The following is a 27,389-nucleotide window of genomic DNA, read 5'->3' as shown; positions in this document are numbered from 1 at the left end:
TGAAAGCCATGAACGTTGCTTACTTTGACGCAAAAGCAACACAAGGGATAAACAAATTAAATTGGTTTTAGGGCCTTCGGGTCACAATGACCCGCTGTTTCGTGATTTGTATTGTATCGCTAGATTCTTGCCAGTAAAGATCGGAGTATCAACACGATAACAAATTAACTGTGAACCTGGTGATGACTGAGGTTGGGAGGACACAGTGACTCGAGCGGCTTTTAGAATAGAATAGAAAACGTTTATTCATCCCCAGAGAGGAAACACACTTTTACAACAGCAGCAGCAGGACAATGGAAATAGGAAATAAAGTGCATGGAAAAAAAAGAAATAGTAAAAGAGATAATAAAATAAAATAAAATGAAACGATCTTAAAAACATACAAATTATTTACAGTATTACAAAATTAGCACTATTAACAGAATAAAATAAAGTAAAATAAAAAGTAAAATAAAATAAAAATAAAAATAAAATAAAATACAATTAAAATAAGATAAAAACATTAAAAAATAAAAAAAAACACACAAGAAGAAAAACACACTACGGATTAGCATCAGGATATTTAAAGTAGAGAGTTAAATATCCTGACACCAGTTGGGATGAAGGACCTTCTATAACGCTCCGTCCTACACTGGGGGTGTCTGAGCCTGCCACTGAAGGAGCTGGCCAGCTCCTCCACGGTGTTGTCCCTGATGGAGGATAGTCTGGAGAGTGTCCTCCTCTCTCCCACCTCCTCCACCGAGTCCAGCGAGTGGCCCAGGACAGAGCCGGCCCTCGTGACCAGCCTGTTGAGTCTCTTCCTGTCCCGGTCCGTGCTGCCTGCTCCCCAGCAGACCACAGCGTAGTGGATAGCAGAGGCTACCACGGAGTCATAGAAGGTCCTTAAAAGTGGTCTGCACACTCCTTCTTGTACACGGCGTTGATATGTGTGGACCAGTTCAGTTTATTGTTGAGGTGAACACCCAGGTATTTGAAGCTGTCCACCAGCTCAATGTCCGAGCCCTGGATGCTCACCGGTTGATGTGGTGGGGACTTTTTCCTGAAGTCAATCACCATCTCCCTTGTCTTACCGGTGTTTAAGCAAAGGTAGTTGCTCTCACACCAGTCGACAAAGTCCTTGATGACTGACCTATACTCCAGCTCGTCCCCCCCCAGACACGCAGCCCACAATGGCCGAGTCGTCAGAAAACTTCTGGAGGTGACAGCTGCTGGAGTCATAGGTAGAGGGGAAAAAAGGAAAGGTGACAGCACTGTCCCTTGAGGCACCCCGGTGCTGCAGATGGTCACCTCAGACCTGCAGTCCTGCAGCCTCACATACTGCGGCCTGTTGGTGAGGTAGTCCATCGTCCATGCTGCCAGCTGTGTCCCAACTCCTGCGTCCTCCATCTTCTTCCTTAGCAGCGCCGGCTGGATGGTGTTGAAAGCACTTGAGAAGTCAAAAGACATGACTCTCACAGTGCTACCGGCGCCTTCCAGATGAGTCAGTGCCCGGTGCTGCAGGTAGATGACGGCGTCATCCACCCCCATCTTTGGCCTGTAGGCGAACTGCAGCGGATCCAACGCAGAGCTCACCGTCGTGCGTAGATGGCGGAGTACCAGCCTCTCCAAGGTCTTCATCAGATGGGAGGTCAGGGCGACTGGTCTGAAGTGGCTTGGCTCCTTCGCGTGCACCGCCTTGGGAACCGGAACCACACAGGAGGTCTTCCACTGGACCGGGACCTTCTCCAGTTTGAGGCTCAGGTTGAAGATGTGTGTGACCAACTCACAAAGTTGATCAGCACAGTCCCTGAGCAGTCTGGGGCTGAGTCCATCTGGTCCAGCAGCTTTCCTGATCTTCAGTCGCCTTAATTCTCTCCTCACCTGTTCAGATGTAACAGAGAGAGGTGGCTGATTAAAGCTTTTAAAGCTGATGTTTGGACATATTTTGTTAATGACTGAGGACAAGAGGATACAGTCGACTCCAGCAGCTTTTAAAGCTGATTTTTGGAAATATTTTGGTTTCAAAACTAATGAAAGCAGTTACGACTTCGTCAAGAGTCATGTGGTCTGTAAAGTCTGCAACACCAGAGTCAAGTACTGGACAATACTACAAATATATCCTTGTTCCTACAGTATCACCATATATGATATCATTGACTCTGTATTGTAATATGTATTGCATCACTAGATTCCTGCAATAAACATCGTAGTATCGATACAATAACAAATAAACTGTTATCCTGGCGATGACTGAGGACGAGAGGATACAGTGACTCCAGCAGCTTTTAAAGCCGATGATTGGACATATTTTGATTTCAAAACTAATAAAAGCAGTTACGACTTCATCAAGAGTCATCTCGTCTGTAAATTCTGCAACACCAGAGTCAAGTACTCGACAATACTACAAACATACCATTGCTCATACAGTATTGCAATATATTGTATTGTTGCCGGCGACCATGATGCATATCACATGGCCAGATTCTTGCCAATACACACCTCTCAGAGTGAAACTCCACTGCAATTAAAACAAGGAGGCTGGAGTTTATAAAAAGACATTTATTGTTACGTTTACATTAATCGTTTAAGAAGCATGTATTTCAGTCACAAAAGAACAGTAAAATCAATCATACAAGAAAAATATATGTCGTCTTTCTTACAATATTGATATATACATTGTAAAACAGGACATTGTAAGAAAAACAAAAAAAGGATTTCTTGATATGCGAGTAGTGAGATCTGTGAAAATAATAAAAAATAAATCATCAATACATCCTCCATTGTACCTGGAGTTTTATGGCTTCGTTTGATAAACAGAAATCCTCGTCCTCCGACTGAATCTCAATTGAAAACATTTCACAATAGTTAGGCGCCATGCTTTTCACTCATGTACACAGAATTATAAAAAATTAGCTTTAGCCAAGACAACGATAATACAAAAGCATTACAAAACACACACACACACACACACACACATTTTAGTCTCAAGGCCAAAAGACCCCCGAGAGAAACTATAAAACGACACAGATTTTTCAAGAATCAAAAAGAAATCATTGTTGGCAAACAACCTCGCGGTTTGTGTCTCTTAAACGTTGGAGCAGAAAATAGCAACCATCAAGAATCACATGGTACAACACTCTTCATGGTGCGGCTGTAAACGTGTACACCAGTAACAGTGACCGCGGTGGAGTCAAATTTGCAAAGTACTCCAGAGACTTTTGGACAATATCAGCAGCCTCAACTACACAGACCATGAACTCCATACACCATATTCTAAGCTCATCTAAAATCACCACTCAGAACTTGAGCAAAACGTGTACTTTAATTCAATAAAACTATTATGGACGTGGCAGGTCTCTGCTCAGTTTGACTTCATCTCAGGTGTTTTTATTCAGCTCAAAAAAAGCTTCAAATAACGTTAGATTTTCAACACTAATAAAAACTATATTTCAGAGGGATTAATGAAATACGCGTTATTTTTGTATCAGTCTGTGATTTAATCTAACATTTGTGAACTCCTGCCCGGTCCCCACTTTCATAGCGAATAGACGCCTTTGTCGCCCCCATGTGGTACATGCTGGTACTGATGCGAATACACCAAAAACAAACATTTGGTTGTGATGACCTTCCCCCGCTGAGGTTAAGATAAAGCTAATACTCCATCAGGGTTGGTGGTCAGACCTCTCAGGAGGTCAGCCCTTATTTGGCAATGGATGTTTGTGTCTTGAGAAAGAGATTTTGGAATCATCGGCATAATAACAGACAGAAAAATAAACAACGCAGCATATTGCACTGTGTGGAAAAAAAAAAAGAATCTCAAAGGCCGAACTCTCCTTCAAGCAGTCAAATGAATTGGCCACACAGACATGCAAAAAACATAAAAAGTATTCCGATCGCTCTCAGACATAATTCACAGAAAACTTCAGCATCAGTTGGACAGAGGGTGCATGTAAATAGAAGCAGCGTCGATAATCTCTGAAGTGCAATTGCAACACTCTTGTGCTCCGACATCCGTACAGGGTTCGGTTCTGGTTCAGGCAACTTAAAACACACAGCTCAGAATCTGCTAGATAATAGCACAGCAGACGCCTCATACGTTGGAAGCAAGTCTGGAGAGGTTACATGATCCAGCTTTAAAGGATAAATATGTTAAAGAGATGCAAAAAAAAAAAAAACTTCCCCACCTACTGTTGCTACACCTGTCCACCACTAATCAACGTCCCAGGTAGATTTTGGCACCCATTTTTTTTTTTTTGGTCCCAGTCCGTCCATTTTTCCAGCACGTCTAGATGTTCATTTGGTTGAAGAACTCAAGTAAACATTGCTGAGGTGACTTGTGTGATAGGTCCGGTTGACGCAGCAACACAACGCCACATGCACAAGAAATGCATGGGAGCGTCGAGATGGTTGAAAGAAAAGCACAGCCATAGTTACACTGAAGGGTTCAGTTGTGAGGAGCTTCCACTGGGAGACGGTTTCCATGGTGATGGACCAAACTGTAGTGAGGTTTAAGGCATATTAGATGATGGAGGAGATTTTCCTGAGGCGAGAAGAAAAAAATAAAAATGTTAGATAATCATGTTGCTGGCTCGGTTCGGTTTGTTTCTGTGAGTAATTCTTCAAAACACACAGAAGAAAGAGCCAAAATGTCTACTTTCCCTCTCAACTCCAGTTCTGAATTCTGAGTGATGAAGACAATGCAGCTAATATTTTTCCAGTTAGAGACAAGTTTAGGAGCCGAGTAATCCTAGAGTAGAACCACTTCAAATCAAGTTGATATTTTTGTGCCATCAAGATTTTAAGGAGGTCTTTTACTCTCTTTTACACTTCAGACATAAGTGGTGGATCATGATTTTTGCTTTATTTGTATGTGATTATTATTATTATGTAAACTGTCTGCATCTTTGTTGAGGACTTCAGATGGAAAGTAGCATTGTGCTAAATCTGGTGCAGCCATCCTTTTAATGTAACTGCACATTGTCCTTTTAAATAAACTGAAATTGAAATTTACACTCAGTTAAAGATGTGGGAAGTTTTCTTATTGCCACTGATTGTTATTGTCACTTAAATCTTGTTTTTTTCTCCTTCAATTCAAAACTCAAAATGCACAGCTGGTTCCTTTCTTTAGGTTTCACTCCAGACAAACAGCAAAAACAAACTTTTGAATTAAATAAAAGACAAAATGTATAAATACATAAATAATTAAATGTCAAAATAAATAAAAGTCAAAATGTATAAATAAGCTAATGTATACATTTACAGAAAATCAGAATTCTTTTACAAAAAAAGTAATTTATGTATTTATTTATTTTGATTTAAACATTTAGTTGTGCATTTGTACATTTATTTATACTTATGTCATTTATCGTCCTTCATACACTTTCACAGTGAAACTCACATTGATAATAATTGTTGATAATTAACTGGTGTGCAAACAGTAGAGCCAAGATACCTTATAGTTCCTAAGTTTGCATCACACACTAATAAAGTCAACATCCAGGCATATATATATAACGGTGTAATCTATGAGCATACCTGGTTAGGACTCGCTCTCCACGGTGATTGTGACGTTTTCACTTTCAGCTTTTGAGGAAACAGAAGAAAAATGAGACAAACGTATGAAACTGTTTAAGAGATGAATCAACACAAGCTCACCCGATTTCTGGGCATCGTTGGGAAGATGGTCCACCGAGTTGTTGGCATGCTGGTCGTTGTTCAGGAGACGGTTCTGTGAGTCGCCGAGGGGGCTAATGGTCACTTCAGCGCTGATGGAAACGAGTCAAAGGTAAATCTACGAGGGGAGTCACCATTTATCTGCTGCAGTTTTACCTCTTATTAGGCGCAGGGTGCAGAGTCACGGTAGCTTCCACATCAGCATTGACCAGACGAGTAGGAAACGTCAGACCGTCGCCTTGACTGCACACAGAGGTGTAAATAATACCATTTTAATGCACAATTAATGTGAATTAGGTTCAATACAATTTGAAAAAGTGCAATGAACACAATAGTCTGATGACACTGGATCATAAAAACTGGATCCTAGTATTGATTATTGTATGTTATACATATCATACAACAATATAAGAAAGGAGTGGTCATAAAAAATTAAGCAGTCTTTTGTTAGTAGTCAATTTATTAAAATAATAATTAATTTGATCAATATTATCAAGTCAAAATGTATGTTTACACAGTTGTCTTCCAATGGAATTTAAATTCATTTGGAAACTGGCTTCAGTTTTCTGTCAGCAATATCTTCACAAAATCGTTTCACAGCCTGCTTTTACATTCTCACTAAATCACAGTTTGAGTCACTAAAGATGCTCTTAAAAGTTGAGCATTAAAATACATGCACTTGGAAGAGCATTGAGATGCTGAACATCGCCACCTAGAGGCTCATTTCAGACGACTTCCATGATTTAACTATTGTATTAGCTCATGCCAGTGAAAGCTTCTTTCCATTAGTGGGAGCTTTTCCGGATTAATAACGTCAGTTAGTGTACGAAAAAAATATGTTCCTTCACTTAAGTCACAAGATTTATTGAAGCGATTTAAACTTAATTGTGTTTCAGAAAGCCAAGCTTTCTAGTTACTGTTTGTTTGGAGCCATCTTTGTGAGCAGCAGGGCTAAGAAGCCATACAAATGAATCTTCACGTCACACAGATCTATCCCTCTTATGGGGGTCACAGGGGCCGGAGCCTCCAGGCGAGAGGCTGGGGACACCCTGGACAGGACACAAGCCAGTGGCAGGACACACAACCATACACAATCATACCTACGGACAATTACCCCAAGTTTCAATCAAACTTAGTTTTTTTCAACAGAGTCCAAAAACACAAAGTTCCCGGATTGAACCCACATACAAACTCCACATAGAAAGCGAACCTGTAACCTTCTTGCTGTGAGGCAGTCGTGCTCCATTTCTAACCTAATCTTCTAAAAACTAATTAATTTTTTGTATTCATACCGTTTGAAAAGGATTGAGTTTATTTTAATTTACCTTGTGAAGACCGGAAACAGCCAGAACCTCATCTGATCTCCAAAGACCTGAGCGATATTCTTCTGGAAACCCAGAGAGAAGCCGTTCTTATCCGAGCCGGTCCGGAACACCGGCGCCCTGAACGCCTCTGGATAAAAACAGGAAAAAAGTAGGACACGTTAATAAATAAAACAAAACATCTGCGTTAATATTTTATTAGATATGCAAAGGTAGAACACGAGGTAAAGATGCACGTTTACCGATGGTGGATCTGTTCTTGCCCACGAGCCACAGGTGGTAGCTGAACAGGGACAGAATACTGATGCAGAACATGGCCGCCACAAAAAAGAGAAACAAGACATGGAATTTGGCGTGAGGGTCTCGCTCATTCTGGTGGAGGGGGAGAGAGAACATCCCATCAATATCAGACCAAAAATGACGACAACAACAACAACAGCAGCACGACAACACTTTGTGAAGACCACGACAGAAACGAGGCGATGATGACGAGACACTGCGACGCCAAAGGTTCAAGCGAGACGATGAGGTTACCTTTGGGCAGTTCTCTACTGATTTCCTCCGGCAAAGCTTTAGTATAAAAAGAAACGAGACTTGTTAGCAACACCATCGGAGAACAGGCAGGAGAGGTTGGTGCACTCAGGAATTAAGAAGATAGACGCAGGCCAAGGCGAAGGATCGATGATGGGGAAATGCATTGAGAAAGAAAAGCACTTTGACAGGAAAGGAAGAAGAAAAAAAAAAAAAAGGTTGTTGGGTTTGTGAATTAGTGGTGTGATGTTGTCCAGATGGGTGAGAGGGACCATCAGAGAACAATGGGTCAGTGTGAGAGCTGCAGGACAACAGACAAGGGTACAAGTGGAGGAGAGCAGTGAGTGCCATGCACAGCCACCTCTGCAGGGTGGACTTTGACAAGCTCACAAATCTGTTCCATCATCACCGCTCAATCACTTAACAGACACGCCTGAGGGGATTACTGGCCGACATGTCCGCCCAGCATTTACTCACTGTCCAGAATTCTATGAAATACTGCAGCACCGTGGATGCGATGAACAAACAATAGAGCAGGGAATAGGCCAGGAAGAGGATGAAAAACTTGTAATTGGAGAAGCCCACACAGTTGTTCACCCTGGAAGACATTAGCGAGAAGAAAAAAAAAAAATCAGATTTCTACCGTTTTAAAGATTTCACAGTGCATTACAACATTTCCTTCCTCATTGAGGAAAGAAAAAAAGTTACATTTTAATGTAATCCAAGAGTGGCAGACATTCATCTTGATTCAACATCTAAATCTGATTACAATGGGCTCCTAAGCACCAGGATAAATAGTTGATTTATTGGGCTGTATACCACAATATATATATATTAAAAAAAATAACAAAAAATGTCAGAAATTTAGTTTTCATGTCTTGCATAAACTTTTACTACAAACCAGTGCCTTTAGTTCTTTTAATTTACCTTTATGATTAACAAGCCTGTAACACATACATGTTCTGGCCTCCAATGTGGGAGGAATAAATGTTTATAATATCCCATTTTATTAAAAATAAAATGTATTTATGCCACATCCCTAACAGCAGTTGACATCACACATGAGCCAAGGTGATCCAACAAACCTTACTGCCCTGAAATACAAAATAAATATAGGAAAAATGTAAAGTTATCTCTTTGTAAACTACATTATAAAGTGAAGGACATTCACTTGAAGTCTACCTGCTAGCTTAGCTAGTTGATAAAAATGCAAGCGGCAGGCATAACACTTAATATATTTTGAAGATTTTTAGAATCTACAAATCTCCTATAAAAACATAGAATTTATAATACTCAATTTTGAACATTATTTAAAAATTGAAAGAAAGTCTCAAATACAGAGCCGCCTCTATATTAAGGGGTTTTAGAGGTGAATTTGTAAAAGTAATGTTGATAAAGATTGATGCAATAGGCAGGAAAATATATGATGAGCAATTGATTGACTTGTAAAAAATAAAAAAGCAGGAATGCTTTCAATTCAAACAACAGAATATTTGATTAATAAACATTGGGTTTTACCCTCACAGTAAGACAAAAGAAAAAATGTTGGTTTACTTTTATCTCACTAGTACATGTAAATAATACACATAAGACCTCAATTGTGTACAAATCAAGAGCATTGATATTGTGGATAAATAAGAAGCATTTCCTCACCATGGACAATGGTGGTCCATCTTTAGGACACACCTGCAATAAATAGATGAGACGCTATTAATAGAATGCTTCAGAATCAAGCAGAGAATTAACAACTTATCTTACATGTCACATGCCGAGCAGTGATGACACCGATCTGGCTTTATAACTTGACAACGGTCACAGTATCGGATGGCTGCAACGTTGACGGCACAGTAGCAACAATGAGTTAATAACCCTAAATGGGTTAGTTATAAAGTTATAAAATCAGTAAGTGACTGACCGCCAGCTCCGGTGCGAGTGTAAAGTGGCAAGCTGGAGGCGGCTCGCCACAGGATCTCCTGCTGGGATTCTGGTCTCTCTTCCTTCTCGTAGCACTCCTTCTCAGATTTTGGCAGGCAAAACTGTTAAGATATTAGACATTAAAAAAAGCCTGGCACTCAATATTGAACGTGAGCTTGTTCTTGAAGCGGATACCTCTTTGGAAGGGTTGGTTGGCTTTGTGAAGATGGTCTTCCAGTAAGACCACACAAACATCACAAAAAAGAGGTGGAAGAAGATCAGGTAGGTAACTGGGGAGAACAGAAAGCATCAGGTGTGAAAATTCAGTCACATACATTTAATGTGAACAAACTTATCAGCATTTAACTTACCCTTCTCCCCAATGTTGGTTATGGTGACTGTTGGAGGAAAAAACAATGTTACTGATTTGATTGTTTCCCCAAGTGCAGTGAGAAAAAAAAAAGAGAATACGACTCCATGAGAAAAACAAAGCTTCACTAAAAGTGGGTCTAAATTATCTATTATTAATTAAACATTGATATTATATTGAATATTAATGTATGTCTGTGAGAGGGAATCAAATCTTAAAAGGGCTTTTACAAACTTGTTTTACCCTTTAAGCCCCGACTTTTAAGAAACGGAGGCACACACGTTGTTTGAGGGGATTCTAGTTCTGGTTGAGTCAAGGGATATAGTGTAAAACCAGCCTAAGGCAGGCTTTCAGAGTTACCAATATTACCTCAAGACAAATGGCTTCAGCAAACAAAAAGGAGTGCGTGTTCCAGACTGAGAGAAATCTTATTGTTCACAGAGATGGGTTATACAATATATCAGCCTTTTTCATAGTTTGCATATCACTGGATTTTCTTTTCTTCCATTGATCGATACGTTCTCAATCCAGAGTAATATTCGAGTTAGCCATTTTTGGAGCAATCACCTAATCCTTTGCTCCGCAACCCAGTTTACAGATGTAGATGAAAAACAAATAGAATCCTACAAACATAACTGTTCTAGTTGTTGACTTAGATGACATGGCGGGCTGCTCAGGAAGACAAAGAAAAAAAAAAGGCATCATGTGACATTTTCAAAGTTGTATAACATGCAGGTTTTTTTAAAAAAAAAGAAAAGTATTGCTCAACATCGAAAGTTGATATCTATAAAATGTGTTTTCTTTTATACACCAGAAATCAAAGTTTTACAATTTAAATCATCAAATTAGTTGTCTGGATGTTTTAATTTGGAAAACAATATCCCAAAAGCCAAATCCCCTGAGGCACATGTGCAGATGACTCTAGAATCTACTTAGTGGTCTTGATACTTACGCAGATTAACATCATGGGCGTGTGAAGTTAGCCTTAACTAAGTTAAGATGATGTTTCGATAAACCAGAGAAGAAAAACAGTTCATGTCGCTGATTAAGCCGATACAGAAGGAACGATGAGTTTGTTCTCCGAGTTTGAACTTGTTTTCCTTTGGTATAGTAGTTTTTGTTTATTAGTGATGTGCAAGTGATAGTTAATCAAATAAAGGCATGAGCATAAGATCTTCTTAACTGAGGTATTGCTATCATTTTGAAGTGGGAAGAGATCCCTGAACACACTGGAGAGACAATATCTGCTGGCTTTGATTGTTGCAGTGCATTCTCTCTTGGTTTTGTGTTTGAGTGATGACCATTCAAATATGGGAAATAAAAGGCATATGAAGCGATCAAAAAAGCTGCCAAACATTGCAGATTTCAAAATTCTACTTTCCACAGCACTTTCACTTAATAGAACCAGGATGTTAAGGGTTGTTAAGTATAGTGTGCTTAATGGAGGCATTTGTCAGCCTCATCCAATGAATGTCGATGTAGCTATACTTCCTTTAGGTACACCTTTCCTTCCCCACGATAGTCAAATCAATTCTAAAAATTAAAAAAAAGAGAAGAAGTCATCGTCTTCACGCTATACGTGTAAAGTACACGTATATCAAACAATACAATGACGTGTTCTCTTCGCGGTTTATGTTCGTATGTGTCACATTTTTGCATGGCAACAACGGATAACTTAGTTAAATTGAAGCAAATATTTGGTTTAAAAAGGATTTGTTGCCATTGAAAAGCAGTTGGATGCGTTAAATACAGGGTCAGGTGTGAGTTTTTGACTAATAAAAGGTTTTCAATGCTTGTGGAGGAGAGTAAAAGACACATATTTAGGTGTATTTATAGGACACTATTGTCGAGTCTCGGATGCAGCTCTTTTTTTTCTTACTTCCGGCTGCTGTGTTTATGAACCAAACAGAAGCAGTGAAGGCGACGTAGAGAAATAAAAAGCAGTTACTCACATATACAAAGCTTCAAGACATACGCGTAATACGACCAGCAGACAACCATGGCGATGAAAATCACAGGTATCCATGCTAAACCCCGCTGACAGCATCTCAGGACGTGTGTGGGCGCCATCTTCCCCCTCGACTGTGCGAAAGGGAGTGTCCACGTGTGACGTCATCGCCTTTTTGCTTTAATAAAAAAAGAAAAAAGCAGGACAGCTTGGTGCCTTTTTTCTTGAGATAAACCATATTATCCAATAAAAATATTTAGAAGCAAAAAAAACAAAGCCTATCATTTCAGAATCAGCAACAACAAAAACAAAATAAATATATTTATAATTTATACAGTATATATATAGCAGTATAAATGACAATCGTTTTACAATAAGTATGACATTTAAACGTATCTTTAAAAATAATTATAATTATAATTTAATGTAATTTTTTGCAAGATTTTCGATTTTTGAGAGCTTAGCTCAGTAAATATATTTTTTTGGTGTCACATTTCAACGTAAAGTAAGTAAGTAAGCAAGTAATTTTTATTTATATAGCGCTTTTCCAGACCAGGGTTACAAAGCGCTTAAACAATCAAAACAATGTTCAATAAAGTATATATTTTAAAGGTCAAAATAAAACTGATAACACAACAGGAGTTCCAGAAAAATCAAGGAAAAGCCTGAACAAATAAAAACGTCTTAAGATGTTTCTTGAAGGAGTCAGTAGACTCCAAACTTAAAGACCAAACCTTCACAGCTGACACAGTATTTTAAACAAAAGAGAAGACAGGTGTTCCTTCCTTAAAAACATATATTTGTGTTTCCATCTCTTGAAAAGTTTTATTTTTAGAGGGTAAATATTAACTTAGTTTTGGATGATTGACAACTCAACCTCAAATAGATTTGCTTTAAAATATTTAGATCTCTTAGGAAATATGGCACAGAAATCCTACTGAACAGAATAAAAAAAGAATCGTACACGTGATCAGTTGTAATTTAATAAACTAAAAAGGACTTTGACTTGTGCAGAAGGACCAGGGTGTGTCCCCACCAGCTGGTGTCCTCATGAACCTTGAACGACAACGGCTCCAGTTCAAATGGATCTGGAGAAGTATTTGTCTCGTATCGGGTACGTGGGGCCCGTGGAGCCCACTCTGGAGGTGCTTCGGTCGGTCCACAAACAGCATCTGTTGTCGGTACCGTTTGAGAACCTGACGGCCCACAGTGGCGGGAGAGTCCAGCTCGAACCCGCGCGTCTCTACGACAAGATCGTCAACCGACGCCGAGGCGGATTCTGCTCCGAGAACAACGGCCTCTTCTCCTGGCTGCTGGTCCACATGGGCTTCGAGGTGACGATCCTCTCTGGCCAGGTCCGAAGTTCTTTCACCGGACTTTACGGACGCCCGTTTGACCACATGATCCTGATGGTGACCCTGGAGGGTCGGCGCTGGTTGTGCGATGTGGGTTTTGGTAGTTGGGGTTTCTTCGAACCGGTTTCCCTGGACACTGACGAACCACAGGAACAGGGGCACCGAGTCTACCGGGTTCGACAAGATTCAGATCTGCATTTTCTTGAGTGGCATGGGGAGGAGACCGGAGACTGGGCCATCAACTTCAAGTTTACTCTGGAACCCAGATCACCGGAAGATTTCCAAGAGATGTGCCTGTTTCACCAGAACTCTGAGAACTCCCTCTTCTTCTGCAAGTCTCTTTGCAGCCTGTTCAGACCTGGTGGAGTCCTGACCTACATCGGTTTCAAGCTCATCGACACCAGGTTTCCCACAGGAACCGAGAAAGCAACGAAAAACACCAGAGAACTGACGGAGAGTGAAATCCCAGGTGTTTTGGCAGAGGAGTTTGGAATAGTCCTGGATACCCCACTCATCCCCAAAGATGAGGAAGTTACTCCACTATCTGTCATTTATTGATTATTCAGCGGTATAACTATTATCCAACATTGAATAATCAATAAAAGTAAATCTTCCTTCTGATCATTGTACAACTCTGTATTTGACCAACAACACCTGTAAGTCACACAGGGACAATATCTGTCAACACACACTCGGTACAAAACGAAAAATTGTCAGATTGATTTAATAAATTATACATACACTTTTAAGATGTACAATGGTTGTTGCGTTTACCCAGTTGCCTTTTTTTTTCCAAAGACAAAAAAAAATCTGCTTTTGAAGTATTTACACATGTACAATATCAGGCAGCACTTCACAAAGCAAGGTGCAGATGACAATACAGATGTTGAGCGTCAAACCAAAAGTCAGTCTTTGTACACCTTCTGCCAATGTTTGAGGGATTTATCTTATAACACTAAGCATGATAATACCACTTCCTGACTTTATAGGCTCGATAAGGCCTACTTGGAATTCCGATGTTACCGATTAACTCTTGCAAGATCCACGAGTCAATCTCAAAGATTAATGTCCATTGTGTTGGAAATATAAAACGGTGACGCTGTGAGACGGAAAACATGGTCGACAGTGAGACACGGAAATCTACTCTGGGATTGGATTAGATGTAGATACTGAAGGTCCTCTTCCAGCCTTCCGTTCGTAGTTGACAAGTCTTTGACCCACCAGGTATCTGCAGGATGAAATAGTTCATGTTACTGACTTTAAAAACAAATTAAAAAAGTTTTAAACTTTTAATGACCTCCGTTAGAAACACTGTTGCGAGTGACCACCACACCTTTAACTATTCATTCCTTTACTACCATTTGTCAGAGAGGTCAGGGTCATCAGTATCAAGGCTGTCAAAAATATCAGGTCAGCACCCACAGTTATTTGGTGCGACATACATTCAGATTTTAAAATGTTGTTCAGGGACATGGTGACACTGAGATAGTGCAGGGAAAGACGCCTCTCAACCCACTTTGACACACCAGTGAATAAAATCATCCTTACTTGTCATTCTTGATGTGCTCGTAAAGGCGTTTAAACTGTCGGATTTGGAAGGACAGGATGCCTATGAGAGACACCACCATTAAGAGGAACGGGTAGATCCTCCGTTGCATTAGGATCTCCATCTCTGGGGTGACACCTGGAGCAAGAGCACGACTCATAATCAGGACGTATCGTCGGTGTGTGTGTGTGTGCGTCATCTGTACAACACTCACCTACGATGGGCACCACACCTGCCGCGATCACGTACGGCACGCACAACGACAGCAGCAGCACTGTGATGACGGGGGCGGCGAGTTTACGGATGATGAACTGGAGGTCGATGTTGCGTATTCCATTTGCATAGACCTGTTGAAACATACGGTTCAAGATCGACTGCAAGACATCAAAGTGGACATACGACAATAAACCTAATTTCCAGAAAGAGATCTCCAGAGGGATTAATAAAGTCAATCTAATCTAATAAACCTGTTAACATAAGGTACAGAATGTCAAAAATGATGGATATGTTTTCTTTCCTCTAATCCACACATATATTTCACACCAATATCTATATTGATATTATAATTATATCCATTATATATAATCCATTATAATATCACCTATAGTGCATATATCCATGCCTGTATGTGACCTATAACTGCTGTTGACTAATCCGATGCGTTTGTGATGTGGCTGTGACAAAGTCTCAAAACTTTATTGACAACGATGACTCAGGAGGTTTTATGAACCATTGTTAAACATCACTAGTAGAACAACTTTAGTCATACACTGGTGTTTATTGTACTTATACAAGTAGATTAAGAAAAAAATCCTCTACATTAGTTTGAGGTCAGTAAATATAACCAGTATTAATGCAAAATGCTTATAAGGCGCACTTAGGTTAAAAGGTTATTTTAAGTGCACCTTGTAGCCCAAAAATAAAGTGAATAAAGTTATGTTATCCATCTGCTGCTGTAATTAAGTTCCCATTTGAATTGTCCCTTTATGAAAAATATTTTTTGTCTGGACACCACTGGACTTGCTGTAATGGGATTAGGAGGTGTATAGCACAACTGCATTTAACCGTTTACTAATTTAGAAGAAAAGAAAGTCGACGCCCTACATTTGAACATGAAATAACTTGGGTGTGAAAAGTTCTCATGAATCAATATTTACCTGCTCAATGACTGTCTTTAACCACCACTGTGGGCCCATTAGCGTGATGGCGGCAATGATTTTAGCATGAAGAACTCCAAGAGCCCAGTCCTGCAGATCAAAGACAGTTTGAATTGTACATGGAGGAATGGAGAATCAATTTATGTTCTCCTGTAGACTTGAGACCATTTATAATTAGAAGTAGGATAGCAGTGAAATAACCATAGCAGATGGGAATGAAGGTAGGATTCATGGAAAACTTCTTTTGTACCTGCCAAGGGTAGAAAAGCGGAGTCTGGTCCAGCGGCACCCTGAGTGGAGCCACGATGACCAATTCGAACAGCAGACCCAGCAGCAGCGGAATGACTCCGGCTACAAGCAGGGCGACCACAACCGTCTTCAGGATCTTAAAAAAAAAAAGAAAAAGTCCATGAGTTCATGAGGGATACATTTTGAGCAGTACCGCGATTTTCCCAAGGGATCGATACAGTTATTTCCTTCCATCTATGACTAAAGTTGACCGGTTAGAAAAAAAAAGGGAGACCCACCATCATTGTCCATTCTTGGACTTTATTTAGGATGACGGTGCGCCCCTGCGGCATCCACGCCAGAAGCACAGTCACCCCTCGGATTGACAGCCAGCAGACATAGAGGCCACATGCCGCAGTGTAAAGCTCGTGTATTTTGGAGTTTCCCGTCCAGAAGGACATCAACCAGCGTCCTGTGAAGACTGAAAGAACAGATGTTCAGATTAATGTGCTAGATGGACTAGATGTGCAGCTAATATGCACATTGAGACTTTAGGTGGCCTTACCTGGCAGTGTTAAACACACCAGACTGGCAACCAGCAGAGTGATGCACATGAACGCTATGAGCAGGACGATCTGGTTAAAAGAAGACGGATGTTTAGATAATGACAGCCTTTTATCGAGACTCCCCATTACAACGTGCAGCAGAATGACTGATGTCTAAGAACACTGTAATTAAGAAGTCCTTAATGACAGGAATAGATGCAGTGAGGCTTCAGTGTTCATGGCAAATCACAGAACACTTCAAATGAGCGAAAACTATTTTAGCCTTTTAAATGACAAGGATCGTTCAGTGTCTTTCAAAATACTGATGTTGCAATGACATTTCTAAAAGTTGTCTCACCCGCAGAGGGAAGCGAAGGGGCCGGTGGTACGGTTGGAAGCCCACAGGTCCACCCTGCTGTAAGATGGCCTGGTGGGCCGCATGTAGTCCATCGCCGACTGCTGGAGCTGGGTTGTTGTTGTTGTGGTGGTGAGCAGGTGGAGGGTTGTTGTTGTTCACGTGCTGGTTCCCATCATTGTTCTCCTGTTCGCCAAGTAGGTACGAATGCAGATCTCTATGGAGACAAGAAAAAAGATGTTTGCAATCTCATTATGTACATAATGATAATATTCACATGCCATTGTTTCCAAGTTACACAAGTCATAAAATGATTGCTGCTACCGAAAACTCTGCCACGTCCAATTTAACCAACATTTGATTAAGAAATGAATACAAGAGGGATCGTCTAACAACTTAGCATTAGTTTACGTCCATTTATCTATCCATTTGTAACATTAAAGAACAATGGAGATTAAAATTGATATTGAAGAGTTTTCTTCCGGAATGAAAACTACTTACAGGTGGAAATATATATTCAGTATATGAGAAGCACATGAAAAATATAACTAGGTTAATAAGCATTATTATATGAATAAAGATAAAAGTGTTCAAAAATCGCTAGAAAATAACACTTGTCCTCTGCTACCTTTCAATCCCTTTAAAAAATATTGCATAAGTTTGCATGTTTGCAAATCGTAAATTAATATCCCTGGCCTGGTCTCCTGGATCTCAGACCATCTCACTGATCGACCACAGTACGTCAGGCTGAAGGACATCACGTCTGACATTGTGGTGTGCACTAAAGGAGCACCTCGGGAAAGATCTGGCCCCTCTCCTCTTCACCATCTCCACTTCAGACTTCTGCTACAACTCCGAGCTGAGTCGCTTGACAAACTACTGTCCATCATTGATGATGTCAGTCATCCTCACGGCCATCAGTGAACAGAGAAGCAGATGGAGTGCACGAATGCTCCTCCCCAAATGCAACACTAATAGACTCAGGGACTCATTCCATCCATTCATCCATCAATCTAAATAAAACGACCAATTGTAATTTGACAATGCATGAAATTGAAAACAAACTTAAACCTCAACATTATTAGATGCGTATAGTTGGAAATACTTTTAACGTGTCAATCACATTCACAATCTATACATCTCATCGTCTTAACTAGACACAGATTTTGGACTTACAGGAGATATCCAGCACTGACAGTCCAGGCTCTCACAAGGCCTTTCAGCCACTGACGGGTGTGTCCCTGCTCCAGAAGAGCTGGCAACACCACCTGAAGCAATAAAAGCTCCAAAGACAGCTCGCTGACTGGAGCATCACTGAATAGAAAGTACAACATTAAGTGAAAATCCAATAACAAGGGGTAAGAGAATGAGTTAAACATGCAAATAAATATTTAGTTTCTAAATATTTTATAGTATTTATAACTCACCTGTAAAGCATGACATTGTACGGGAGGAAGCTCGGCATAAGGAGTTTAATCAGCCTGATGGGTAGCCAGAGCATCAGCAACACTATGGAACCAAACACCACCACTGACAGAATAAAACGCCGCAAGTGTCTGTAGATTGGAAGGTGAATCATTTCCTGAACTGGGTTGAAATCTGGATCATTCAGATTCCTCAGAAACCACAGAACCCCGGGTCTCAGAACCTATGGAAAATAACAGTTATGGTAAAGCTGTAGCTTTTTTCTTTGATGATTTGAGGCTGAGATGAACGTACCTCTCTCAGGAGAAGAATAAACGATGCAAAGTAGAAGACATAGACCATCCCAACTAGCCAGTGCAGGAACATGGTGGTACCGGGTGCTGATTTAAAGCTCAACTCTCTGTCCTTAAGTGAAGCATCAAACATTTCCTGCAGGTGAGAAGAGTTTGTAGAAATGACTTTTGTGTCTGATCAAAAATCAACAAAAGGTCTCTTTCCGTAACTATTCAGCAAAAATTCTTCATCATAATTTTCAATAGAAAAAAACAACAATTATAGCTGAATCACAAAGAGAGCTAACCAACATTGACTTTTGTCATGTTGATCATCTTACCAATGAGCAAATGTCCAGCCACCATCCACAGATCAATGGAAACACACCGATCTCCACGACGACCAGCAGGGAAACCTGCAAATAACAGACCATAGATAAACTATTATCAACTCTGAAGAATAAATATAAAAAATACAAACATGGTGCACAAGATCAAAAGCTTCCCCACAGTCATCAGTCAGTGTGCCATGGTATGTTTTCAAATTAGCATATAGGCTACTGACCGCTCAGTAAGAGTATTAGGGGGAGTTCATTTGGATCAGGACAAAGGAAACGGTGCAGAAGAGAACCAATAAAATGCCATATTTTAATAAGATTCAAACCATATGCATTAAATACCATGTAATGGATTTTTCCAGAATTTCCTTTCGGCAAAGGCCCATAATCAACCTGAATGCTTCTCTTCAAAATTTCTTATGGTCGTTTTCTTTTTCAAATTTAATTTTTAATAACCCTTTGTCATCTAAATGTTAATCATATCTATTCAAGTAATTTCCTTTTTAATTACATTTTCGTCCGAGACTTAACCCTTGTGTTGAGAAAACACAAGGAGTTAAGCGTCTGATACCACAAAGACATTTGTTTTCGGGCCTTTTGGTCAACTTGACTCAGAGTTAACACAAGGGTTAAAGACAACCTAGAACACAGAACTCAAATCAAACATGAATCATCAAACATTACCTTGACAACAATGTAACAGACTCCCAGGAGACGTCGAGAGCGCTGGAACCTGACAAGAGCTGCTAGACCCTAAAACAGGATGGTTAAGGACCAACAGCACCGGTGATTTAACTGTTTATTTATAATATAAATTTAATAATTTGTGCATACCAGGTTTTATAAACTACAAAAACAATCAGGCATGTTTGTTTGCTCAAAAGTCGAGTCCAAATTCATGATAAAAAGAACAAAGTTAAACCCATTTTTACAAGAGGATGAAAGGATACGTGGCAGAGTATAAGCGTCATGGCCAGCAGAATGTAGCCCACAATAGTAGTGATCAATCCTTCAAAGTGGGAAGCCTGGACCTTAAATATTGAAGGCAAATGATTCACAACACAAAACAAAATTTTGAAAAAAATCAAATCATTTGTCTTACATATTCCTCAAAGCCAAGGCCCACGACGGAGAAATGACCAATGTGGTAGGGACAAAATGCTGAAATGGGGAAAGAATATATTGAGAAACACGATTTGATCAACATGGAAAACATCAATCTCCACTTACCAAACACCAGAATGAAGAGGGTGTTGAGTGACACGACCCAGAATACATGCTCCTGTGTGACAAAAAAAAAAGAAGATATGAAACCCCCATTATAAAATATAAATATTGGCTGAAAAAATATGCTTGTTTATTGAGAATTATACTACGGGCAAAACAATAAAAGATTCTGGTCACTTACCAGAAATACCAGTGAGCCGTCTAGCCCAAGCATCTGTCGAGTAAACACAGACCTCCATTTACTATTGCGACTCAAATATCCTTAAGCATTATTAACGGCTTCATTATTATCAAGTAGATACCCTTTCCCATGTGAGCTCCTCTGCTGCTCTATCCCACTCCAAAGCATTCCAATTCATGTCATCTGCAGAGAACAAGAGAAAAGGATTTCGTTATTTTACAGGTTCAGACACCATCTGGAAGTCAGTCAGAGCGGAGATTTTATACATTATTCATAAAATTTTGGATAGTCAATCCCAACAATTTGCTTAAAAACTCCATTAGACTCCTCTTTCTTTTCCAGTTATAGAGCATATTCGAAAAACAGAAAGGCAGGTGTTGCTTAGGATGCAAGGATGACATAGTCAGCCAACAGAGGACGTCTTTGTCAAGTTAAATAAGAGATTTAGCAGAAAGCAGCTTGTGTAAACTTGCCACACGTGAAAACTAGTACAGATCAGAAAAGTTCAGGACTATAACCTCCTTCTCTGCATTTATGTAAACAACGTTATATACTTAAATACCCAATTACTGGATGATATTTAAATATCACGCTACAAATATTTTTTTGTTGCTTCCTACATCGATATCAGTATGACCGACGATTTAAACTCCAAACACCTTGGGCTCCATTGTTGCCATCTGCTTCTTCAGCAGCTGCCCCTTCCTCTTCTTCAAGCTCTGCATCGTCACCCTGGTCTGCTGGAACATCAGGAAGCTCTGCCTCTGCCTCGTCTTGGGCTGGAGGATGAGGAGGGGCCTGTTGTGCGGCAGGAGGCTCGTCGGCTGCTCCAAGACCTGCCCCTTGTGCCTGAAGCAGCAGATTGTAGAAAAAATGGAATGTGTAAATTTACACAGAAATAAAGCCACTATGCATTCAATAAAAACATAATATATCCTCTTCAATCCACTGCAATTCAAAAGAACAAAGATACAACACTACATTCCTGCATACCTCGTTCGCTTGTCCAGCTGCGTTCGGTGGCTGTGGCTGGTGTTGCTCTAACCACTGGGGGGCGCCACCATGAACTATCTGTTCCCTCAGCCAAACGAGGCTTATGAATGCACACAGGGTGCAGGTTACAACAAAACAGCCCTGCAGACAATCTGCCAGAAGGTTCTCCCTGTGAAAGCCAAACAAAAAAACAACAGTCACGTGATTATTGTTAAAACTGACGACAATTTCCGTCACTGAATTAGAAAACTATTTAACAGGCCAACTTAACTCGCCCATGTTCATTTAATAGAAGACATGCCAACATTGAAATGGCTGTGTTGAGCACATTTCATAAGCTTTAACAATTGTATATATTAGGTACCGCAGAATGGCTGCCTTGGGGCTGGGTTCTGTCCTTCTATAGATTTTATTTAAATGATTTTATTCTGTACTGACACCACGAGAACAAAATCCTAAAAACCTATGTTGTGTTTACAACACTGGCGATAAGTTTCTAATCTGCCTCTGATATGTAGAGTTGCTTAACAGGGAGTTTTAGAAAATCGGGTTATGGCTGTAGGTTTTGAAGACTAACCCCCAACCTCTGGATATTATATTGAGGGATTATGATGATCCTCATGTGTTATTTTTAGGTTCTAAAGAGGCAGATTTTGCTGAGACAATGTTACCATAATTGATATTTAATTAACTTATTTTTTCATCACACTGAGAGTTGTTTCAATTACTCACGTAGACAGCATGTCGAGGGGCAGTGTCAAAAGTGAGCTCACAGAGCCCGTAAAAAGACACTTGTAGATTCGACCTGAAAGAAAGGTGAAACCCGCATGTCACATGATTTTGTAATACACACATTACACAGCTCTAGACTGCAGGATTAACTCTGAATTCTTCTAAGGATATTCACGTCACAATGAGCTGTTGGTGTTGCATAAAACGCTAATATCGCAGATCGAGTAGCACAGAAAACATGAGCTAATGTGGCCAAAAGCCAGTGTGGTCACCCGAGAAAGTGAGGAACATGTTCAAAGACGTGAGGCAAAGTTTAAACATAGATTTCAACTGACTTACATGCTGTGAGAGGAACCACACCAAGCCAAGCAAAGGCCACCAGTGTATAATGGAACCAGTAGCGAATGGCCGTACCCACACTAGTTAGCAAACCAGCACAAATGTCCTGGATAGGGAGACGTGAGGGCATATCTGGAGAGTAAACTGTAGAGGAAACAATCTATTACAAAGCGAACCATTTCTAGAAGGCTAAAACACACAAAATGGATCAAAACATGTGTATACATTATTGAAGTAATATTCTATCCGATTTGTAGTCACTTACTTGGAGTGAAAGCAAATCTGTGTTTGCATAATTCACAGTATTCCTTCCTGCTGTGTTTCAACCACTGGACCAAACTGCGAAATAAAATGTATTAAAAATTAAAACGATCGATTTAAGCAACATTTACAATGTTAAAAAGACGTATGCATTTTGAATTCCAAATGTTTTACTACGTTACTAACCTAAACAACTTGTAACTCTGAGTCAGTGTGGGTTTTAAATCTGATTACAGTAGACACAATAAGATTAATAAGATATAGGAGAGACATCTGCCATCGACAGCCAAGAGGCTTAATAGCAAGAAAGGAACAAAACAACAGTTTGATACCCATTATTTTTTAGATAGAAAGTTAAACAACAAAATGACTCAACTGATCATTCATAGTCCAACTGTAATGCAATATGATCAAAACCCCAATGTTCTTACAGAAAAGACCACTTGAGCCTTAATCGTGGTAATCAGATCATAACCCTCTTAAGTTTTCAAACAAAAGGTGGAAATTAAATCCTTTGGGTGTTTTTTTTTTAGAATACAAAAAAAAACAACTGGTTCGCTTACTGCTCGTCAGAACAAATTCAAAGTCCACAAAGTCAAAGATTGAATGTTATGTTCATGCTTTCTTTAGTCTTCGAGTTTTCATCCATGTGAAACCAATTAAAAGTATTCGTTTTATTTGTGTGTTGGCCAGTTTACATCCTGAAAGTGTATGCATTGCCTCTGGGTCAGCTCATAGGTGATTCCTGTTTGTCCACCCCCTCTGTGTTTCCTTGTTGTTCAGCCATGCATGTGTTAATGAGTTTGTCAAATGTGTCTTTATGCAGGTATGGTTGCCTTATTTCTCTATCCGATTGTTTTTGTCATTATTTGGGGTAATAGCACTCATTTAACCTACACAAATTTTCCCCAAAATATTTCATTCATCACCAACATCCCGGACAGTGAAAAAGCATTTTTGAGGAACTATTGTTAAGTAAGGTGGTTTAAGTAATGATTGCTTTTTAAATCAATAAAGTTCATTATAAGATGGAATTTTAAAACATCAATGGTTCTGCTGAAATTGTGGTCATCATGTAAATTATTAATCACGTGGGTAGAATAGGGAAGATGATAGTGTTTATCTGTAGGCTGACTACCTTCTGCAGGGCCTCAAAACACAATGTACCATGTCAGCCTCTTTTACTCGTCACCAATTACAGTCGCTTACCATTCCTGGTGAATGAACTTGATACTGCCAGTGCAGACACACGGATGATAGAGAGGTTTGTCCTGCGTTCCCTCCGAGCGGCAAACACGGCAGATATCAGCTGAAATACAGGAACAGGAAATGAGTCTTTAATTTGAAAATGATTAGGCTAATGATAAAGAAAACCGACTTTGCAATAATGATTGATACTTTCTTTTTGTTTGCCTTATATAGTGTTCTGCATGTTTGTTTTTTCCCAGGCAAAGTAAACCTGTATTTTTTATATTCCATTTATCAGTTTTATGCAAAAATCTCTGTTGATAAATAGAAGGATATCTAGGTTTATTCATTCCTTGGGAAGGTTCCTTAGCTTCCTTGCAATACTTACAAAAACGAAACAGAAACAGATAAAACAAACAAAAAAACAAAACAAATATTGCGAATCGTTAAGCGACAGCAATGACAAACAACTTGAGCCTTTTTTGTCATAAAAAAAACAACACTCACTTGTACTCTCTTCGCAGACGACATTGATGACGTCAATGTAAATACCGGCTATGGTACCATGATCTTTAACTAGTGTCTAATCTCGTGTTATCAGAAGCAAGAATAAAAGTCGATATTGTAAATGATAAAAACACATCGCTAACAATGGTGATGCATTGCCGTCAGGCCAGCTCACAGGTAGGCTTGGTCCTTCTATACACACACGACTCTAATACTCTGAGGCAAACAACAAGCTCCACAAAAAAAGTCATTTACCTTCCTCTGCAGTGTCCATGTTTGCTGGTAACCAGTCAGCGTTTATCCCGGTAGAAAGAATCCATCCACGGCAGACACGATCGTCTAGCTACCGTTATTGCTCGGATGCATTGACACTCTTAAAATGGTTTCCCTACACACGGAGACACAGCGCCCCGGTTCCCCTTTTAAAAGTCTTAAAAACCTCTTGACGGGTGTGAATCTATACGACCTAATCTTACAAACGAGCCACTATGTTTTCACATTCTTTAAATAAATGCAATTACTTTTTAGACGACGGAGACGAAGGTGTTACCAAACCTGCTACCGTCACTGCTAGCCAGCCACTGTCACATACAACTGTCACTTCCGCTTTAATACTCTTCTTCTGGAAATCCAGGATCGCTTGTATAGCTCAACATCGCCCCCAGCAGGCAAAGTTAGGTTGTTCCTCTTTTTGGGAACAATTTGATGTTTTTGCTCAGAGGAACATGTCAGAACGGTGCGATTAACACCAACAACAGTTCTAATAATTCAATGAAAATGTTGCATAATAATAAAAAAAACATTATTAAAACATCTTTTCAGCGAATGTAACCATGGTTACCTTATACATTGACTAATATTTCTGTCAAGGTTGAGGCCGAATCCACGTGCGAAATTTACACGTTCGGTCAGGCGGTATTGCACGGCGCCGTGGCTTAGATGGTTAAAGCGCCTGTCTAGTAAACAGGAGATCCTGGGTTCGAATCCCAGCGGTGCCTTTTGACAAACGGCATTTGTGAGACATGACATCCTAATAACAAAGTTGAATAATACTTAACAATAATAAACAATATAAGCAAAAAAGCATTTGTTAAAAATTCAAATAGCTCCTTAATTTTTTTCCTAATCTTCTTTGACTCCTGTGTTTTTCTTATGTCTTGGCCTTTTAAATCTTTATGTATTTTTAACCGTGTATTGCTTTTGATTATTGAGGCGCTTTTGTGACCCTGATCTAGAAAGGCGCTTTGCAAATAACTTTAACTAACTCATAATAAATATGTACATCCACGTCTTATTTTGAAATTCAAGACCGGAAGTGATTGATATAGGGGACTCTGAGCAATATCAAATCACACATTACTCTACTTTGTTCCTCCAAGTTTGGAGCACCTCGGAAAGTCAGGTACAACCTCTTTAAGAATATTTCCATTGATCACAAATTATTTAATCGCATTAACCTGTTGTAAAAGTTTATATTATCTGTCAGCTTGAATTTAAGTTTTTGCCAGTGCGTTGTCACTGCGTTGTGTAATCGCTTACATGATAACAGAATATATCACAAGTTTCACCTGCAGATGGCCAACGAAGCTCGACCATGTCCCTGCGACTTAGGGGACCAGCTGAGTTATGGGGGCCAGGGTCAAGAGGTGCAGATCGAGCACACCACAGCTTATGTCGTGAAGCCTCCGTGTGCATCTGACAAAGCCATCATTGTGATTCAAGACATCTATGGATGGCAGCTGTCCAACACCAGATACATGGCAGATCTGCTGGCTGCCAATGGATACATGTATGGATTATATGCACATTTGTAATAAAAAAACAAACAGTGTGTCACAAGTTTAACCTTTGTTTCCTTTTTGTAACAGTGCTGTTTGCCCAGACTTTTATGTTGGAAAAGAGCCATGGAGCCCAGCACATGACTGGTCCAAATTCCAGGAATGGCTTGAAGAAAGGAAGCCCACACATATTAACAAGTAAGTTAACACAAAAAGTTTGTTTAAAGAGCACAGGCACAGTTATTTTGTACATTTCAAAAAGGGATTATAAATAATGTGCAACTTGATTTTATTATACTTTTGTTTTTCATGAAAAATCTCAACTAAGCAAAAAACTGGATTTAATTAGATAGATAAAACTTTATTGATCTCTCTGGAGGTCTCCTTCGGGAAATTGTTTTTCCAGTCAGCACACAGCAACAAATTATTTAACCTTATACATTATATATACAAGTGGATTTATGCATACCTCCCCAAAATAGGTCAAAGGTTAGGGGCAACTCAAAAATAATTCATTTGCTAACAATAACAATAAATGCATTATTTCTAGAGAGGTGGATGCTGTCCTCAGATTCCTGAAGGAATGTGGAGCCAAACATTTTGGAGTAGTGGGCTTCTGTTGGGGAGGGATCGCTACACACTACCTGGCCCTGCAACATCCTGAAATTAAAGCTGGAGTTTCCGTCTATGGTGTGTTGTTTTTCTGAGGAATGGGTGACTCATGTATTTACCGACTTAACTAAACAGGGATCGTTCGTGAAAGAGAGGATCGGTATGAGCTCAAGAGTCCCACTCTTTTCATCTTTGGGGAGAATGATGACATCATCCCATTGGAGCAGGTGAGTGTGACTCATATACCGTAGGTACCAGAACAGGTATTTTGGCGAGGAACCCTGAACCTCATCCGCTTTCCAGGTAACCACTCTTGAGGAAAAGTTGAAGGAAAAGTGCACCGTGGATTACCAGGTGAAGATCTTTCCAGGTCAAAATCATGGGTTTGTCCACCGCAAGAATGAAGACATGAACCCCACGGACAAACCTCAAATTCTAGAAGCGCGTTCGGACATGTTGAACTGGCTGAAGAAATACATGTGAATGTGGAAATTTAAGCAAACATGGTTCCTACATTAAAATAAAAGTTTCACTCAAAGTAACACCCGTTTTTTTTTTTTAATTTCCAGTAAGATTCAAACTTCAACTGCGAAGGAAGTAAATGCAAAAGCCT

General features: G+C 39.8%; 4 protein-coding genes and 1 non-coding gene across 7 annotated transcripts; 3 read left to right on the top strand and 2 right to left on the bottom strand.

Annotated features, from left to right (window-relative positions):
• Window positions 1–2,526: 2,526 nt before the first annotated feature.
• LOC148081945 (palmitoyltransferase ZDHHC20-B-like) lies at window positions 2,527–11,908 on the bottom strand. Of its 2 annotated transcripts, XM_087789007.1 has the most exons (14): window positions 11,742–11,908; window positions 9,791–9,817; window positions 9,615–9,709; window positions 9,421–9,541; window positions 9,264–9,333; window positions 9,159–9,191; window positions 7,983–8,103; window positions 7,509–7,544; window positions 7,217–7,346; window positions 6,978–7,104; window positions 5,809–5,895; window positions 5,635–5,744; window positions 5,515–5,562; window positions 2,527–4,519 (listed from the first exon to the last, which is right to left on the bottom strand). In XM_087789007.1, exons 1-13 carry the CDS (start codon window positions 11,857–11,859, stop codon window positions 5,519–5,521), a joined length of 1,119 nt encoding a protein of 372 aa, XP_087645133.1. In that variant the 5' UTR covers window positions 11,860–11,908; the 3' UTR covers window positions 2,527–4,519; window positions 5,515–5,518. The 2 variants fall into 2 exon arrangements, with proteins under 2 accessions (XP_087645133.1, XP_087645134.1); XM_087789008.1 differs by lacking the exon at window positions 7,509–7,544.
• An 874-nt stretch (window positions 11,909–12,782) lies between these two features.
• Window positions 12,783–13,850, top strand: LOC148081944 (arylamine N-acetyltransferase, pineal gland isozyme NAT-3-like). Its single transcript, XM_087789006.1, has one exon. It carries the CDS (start codon window positions 12,820–12,822, stop codon window positions 13,648–13,650), a length of 831 nt encoding a protein of 276 aa, XP_087645132.1. The 5' UTR covers window positions 12,783–12,819; the 3' UTR covers window positions 13,651–13,850.
• On the bottom strand, window positions 13,801–24,977 carry LOC148081943 (E3 ubiquitin-protein ligase MARCHF6-like). Of its 2 annotated transcripts, none has more exons than XM_087789004.1 (25): window positions 24,642–24,977; window positions 23,901–24,000; window positions 22,696–22,769; window positions 22,431–22,574; window positions 22,092–22,164; window positions 21,360–21,528; window positions 21,026–21,215; window positions 20,488–20,549; window positions 20,367–20,399; window positions 20,189–20,240; window positions 20,061–20,119; window positions 19,909–19,989; window positions 19,643–19,711; window positions 18,962–19,036; window positions 18,643–18,777; window positions 18,351–18,571; window positions 18,100–18,237; window positions 16,927–17,140; window positions 16,589–16,658; window positions 16,323–16,504; window positions 16,046–16,180; window positions 15,796–15,885; window positions 14,853–14,985; window positions 14,641–14,776; window positions 13,801–14,320 (listed from the first exon to the last, which is right to left on the bottom strand). In XM_087789004.1, the coding sequence occupies exons 1-25, from the start codon at window positions 24,658–24,660 to the stop codon at window positions 14,233–14,235; spliced, it is 2,742 nt and encodes a 913-aa protein (XP_087645130.1). In that variant the 5' UTR covers window positions 24,661–24,977; the 3' UTR covers window positions 13,801–14,232. The 2 variants fall into 2 exon arrangements, with proteins under 2 accessions (XP_087645130.1, XP_087645131.1); XM_087789005.1 differs by having other exon boundaries at window positions 19,909–19,983.
• A 333-nt stretch (window positions 24,978–25,310) lies between these two features.
• trnat-agu (transfer RNA threonine (anticodon AGU)) lies at window positions 25,311–25,384 on the top strand. Its single transcript has one exon. It is a non-coding gene; the product is annotated as a tRNA-Thr (tRNA).
• A 367-nt stretch (window positions 25,385–25,751) lies between these two features.
• cmbl (carboxymethylenebutenolidase homolog (Pseudomonas)) lies at window positions 25,752–27,318 on the top strand. Its single transcript, XM_087788088.1, has 6 exons — window positions 25,752–25,788; window positions 25,961–26,175; window positions 26,255–26,362; window positions 26,715–26,854; window positions 26,912–27,003; window positions 27,080–27,318. The coding sequence occupies exons 2-6, from the start codon at window positions 25,961–25,963 to the stop codon at window positions 27,257–27,259; spliced, it is 735 nt and encodes a 244-aa protein (XP_087644214.1). The 5' UTR covers window positions 25,752–25,788; the 3' UTR covers window positions 27,260–27,318.
• The last annotated feature ends 71 nt before the right edge of the window (window positions 27,319–27,389 follow it).

Source organism: Callionymus lyra, chromosome 4, assembly GCF_982586985.1.
Source record: "Callionymus lyra chromosome 4, fCalLyr1.hap1.1, whole genome shotgun sequence".
In the NCBI taxonomy this organism is placed as follows: domain Eukaryota; kingdom Metazoa; phylum Chordata; class Actinopteri; order Syngnathiformes; family Callionymidae; genus Callionymus; species Callionymus lyra.
This window is presented reverse-complemented; position numbering and strand designations above follow the sequence as displayed.

Excerpts from the sequence above, each read along its gene's own strand:
- LOC148081943 (XM_087789004.1), bottom strand. Across the intron at positions 21,216-21,359 it reads CAGCTGGACAAGCGAACGAG|GCACAAGGGGCAGGTCTTGG; the intron begins GTATGCAGGAAT and ends CTGCTGCTTCAG. Across the intron at positions 14,321-14,640 it reads GAGCACATCAAGAATGACAA|ATACCTGGTGGGTCAAAGAC; the intron begins GTAAGGATGATT and ends TTCATCCTGCAG.
- LOC148081945 (XM_087789007.1), bottom strand. The coding sequence starts at position 11,859 with ATGGCGCCCACACACGTCCTGAGATGCTGTCAGCGGGGTTTAGCATGG. Across the intron at positions 9,542-9,614 it reads CAACCAACCCTTCCAAAGAG|TTTTGCCTGCCAAAATCTGA; the intron begins GTATCCGCTTCA and ends ATATCTTAACAG. Across the intron at positions 7,545-7,982 it reads ATTTCATAGAATTCTGGACA|CTTTGCCGGAGGAAATCAGT; the intron begins GTGAGTAAATGC and ends TTTATACTAAAG.
- LOC148081944 (XM_087789006.1), top strand. The coding sequence starts at position 12,820 with ATGGATCTGGAGAAGTATTTGTCTCGTATCGGGTACGTGGGGCCCGTG.
- cmbl (XM_087788088.1), top strand. The coding sequence starts at position 25,961 with ATGGCCAACGAAGCTCGACCATGTCCCTGCGACTTAGGGGACCAGCTG. Across the intron at positions 26,176-26,254 it reads CTGGCTGCCAATGGATACAT|TGCTGTTTGCCCAGACTTTT; the intron begins GTATGGATTATA and ends TTTTTGTAACAG. Across the intron at positions 26,855-26,911 it reads AGCTGGAGTTTCCGTCTATG|GGATCGTTCGTGAAAGAGAG; the intron begins GTGTGTTGTTTT and ends TTAACTAAACAG.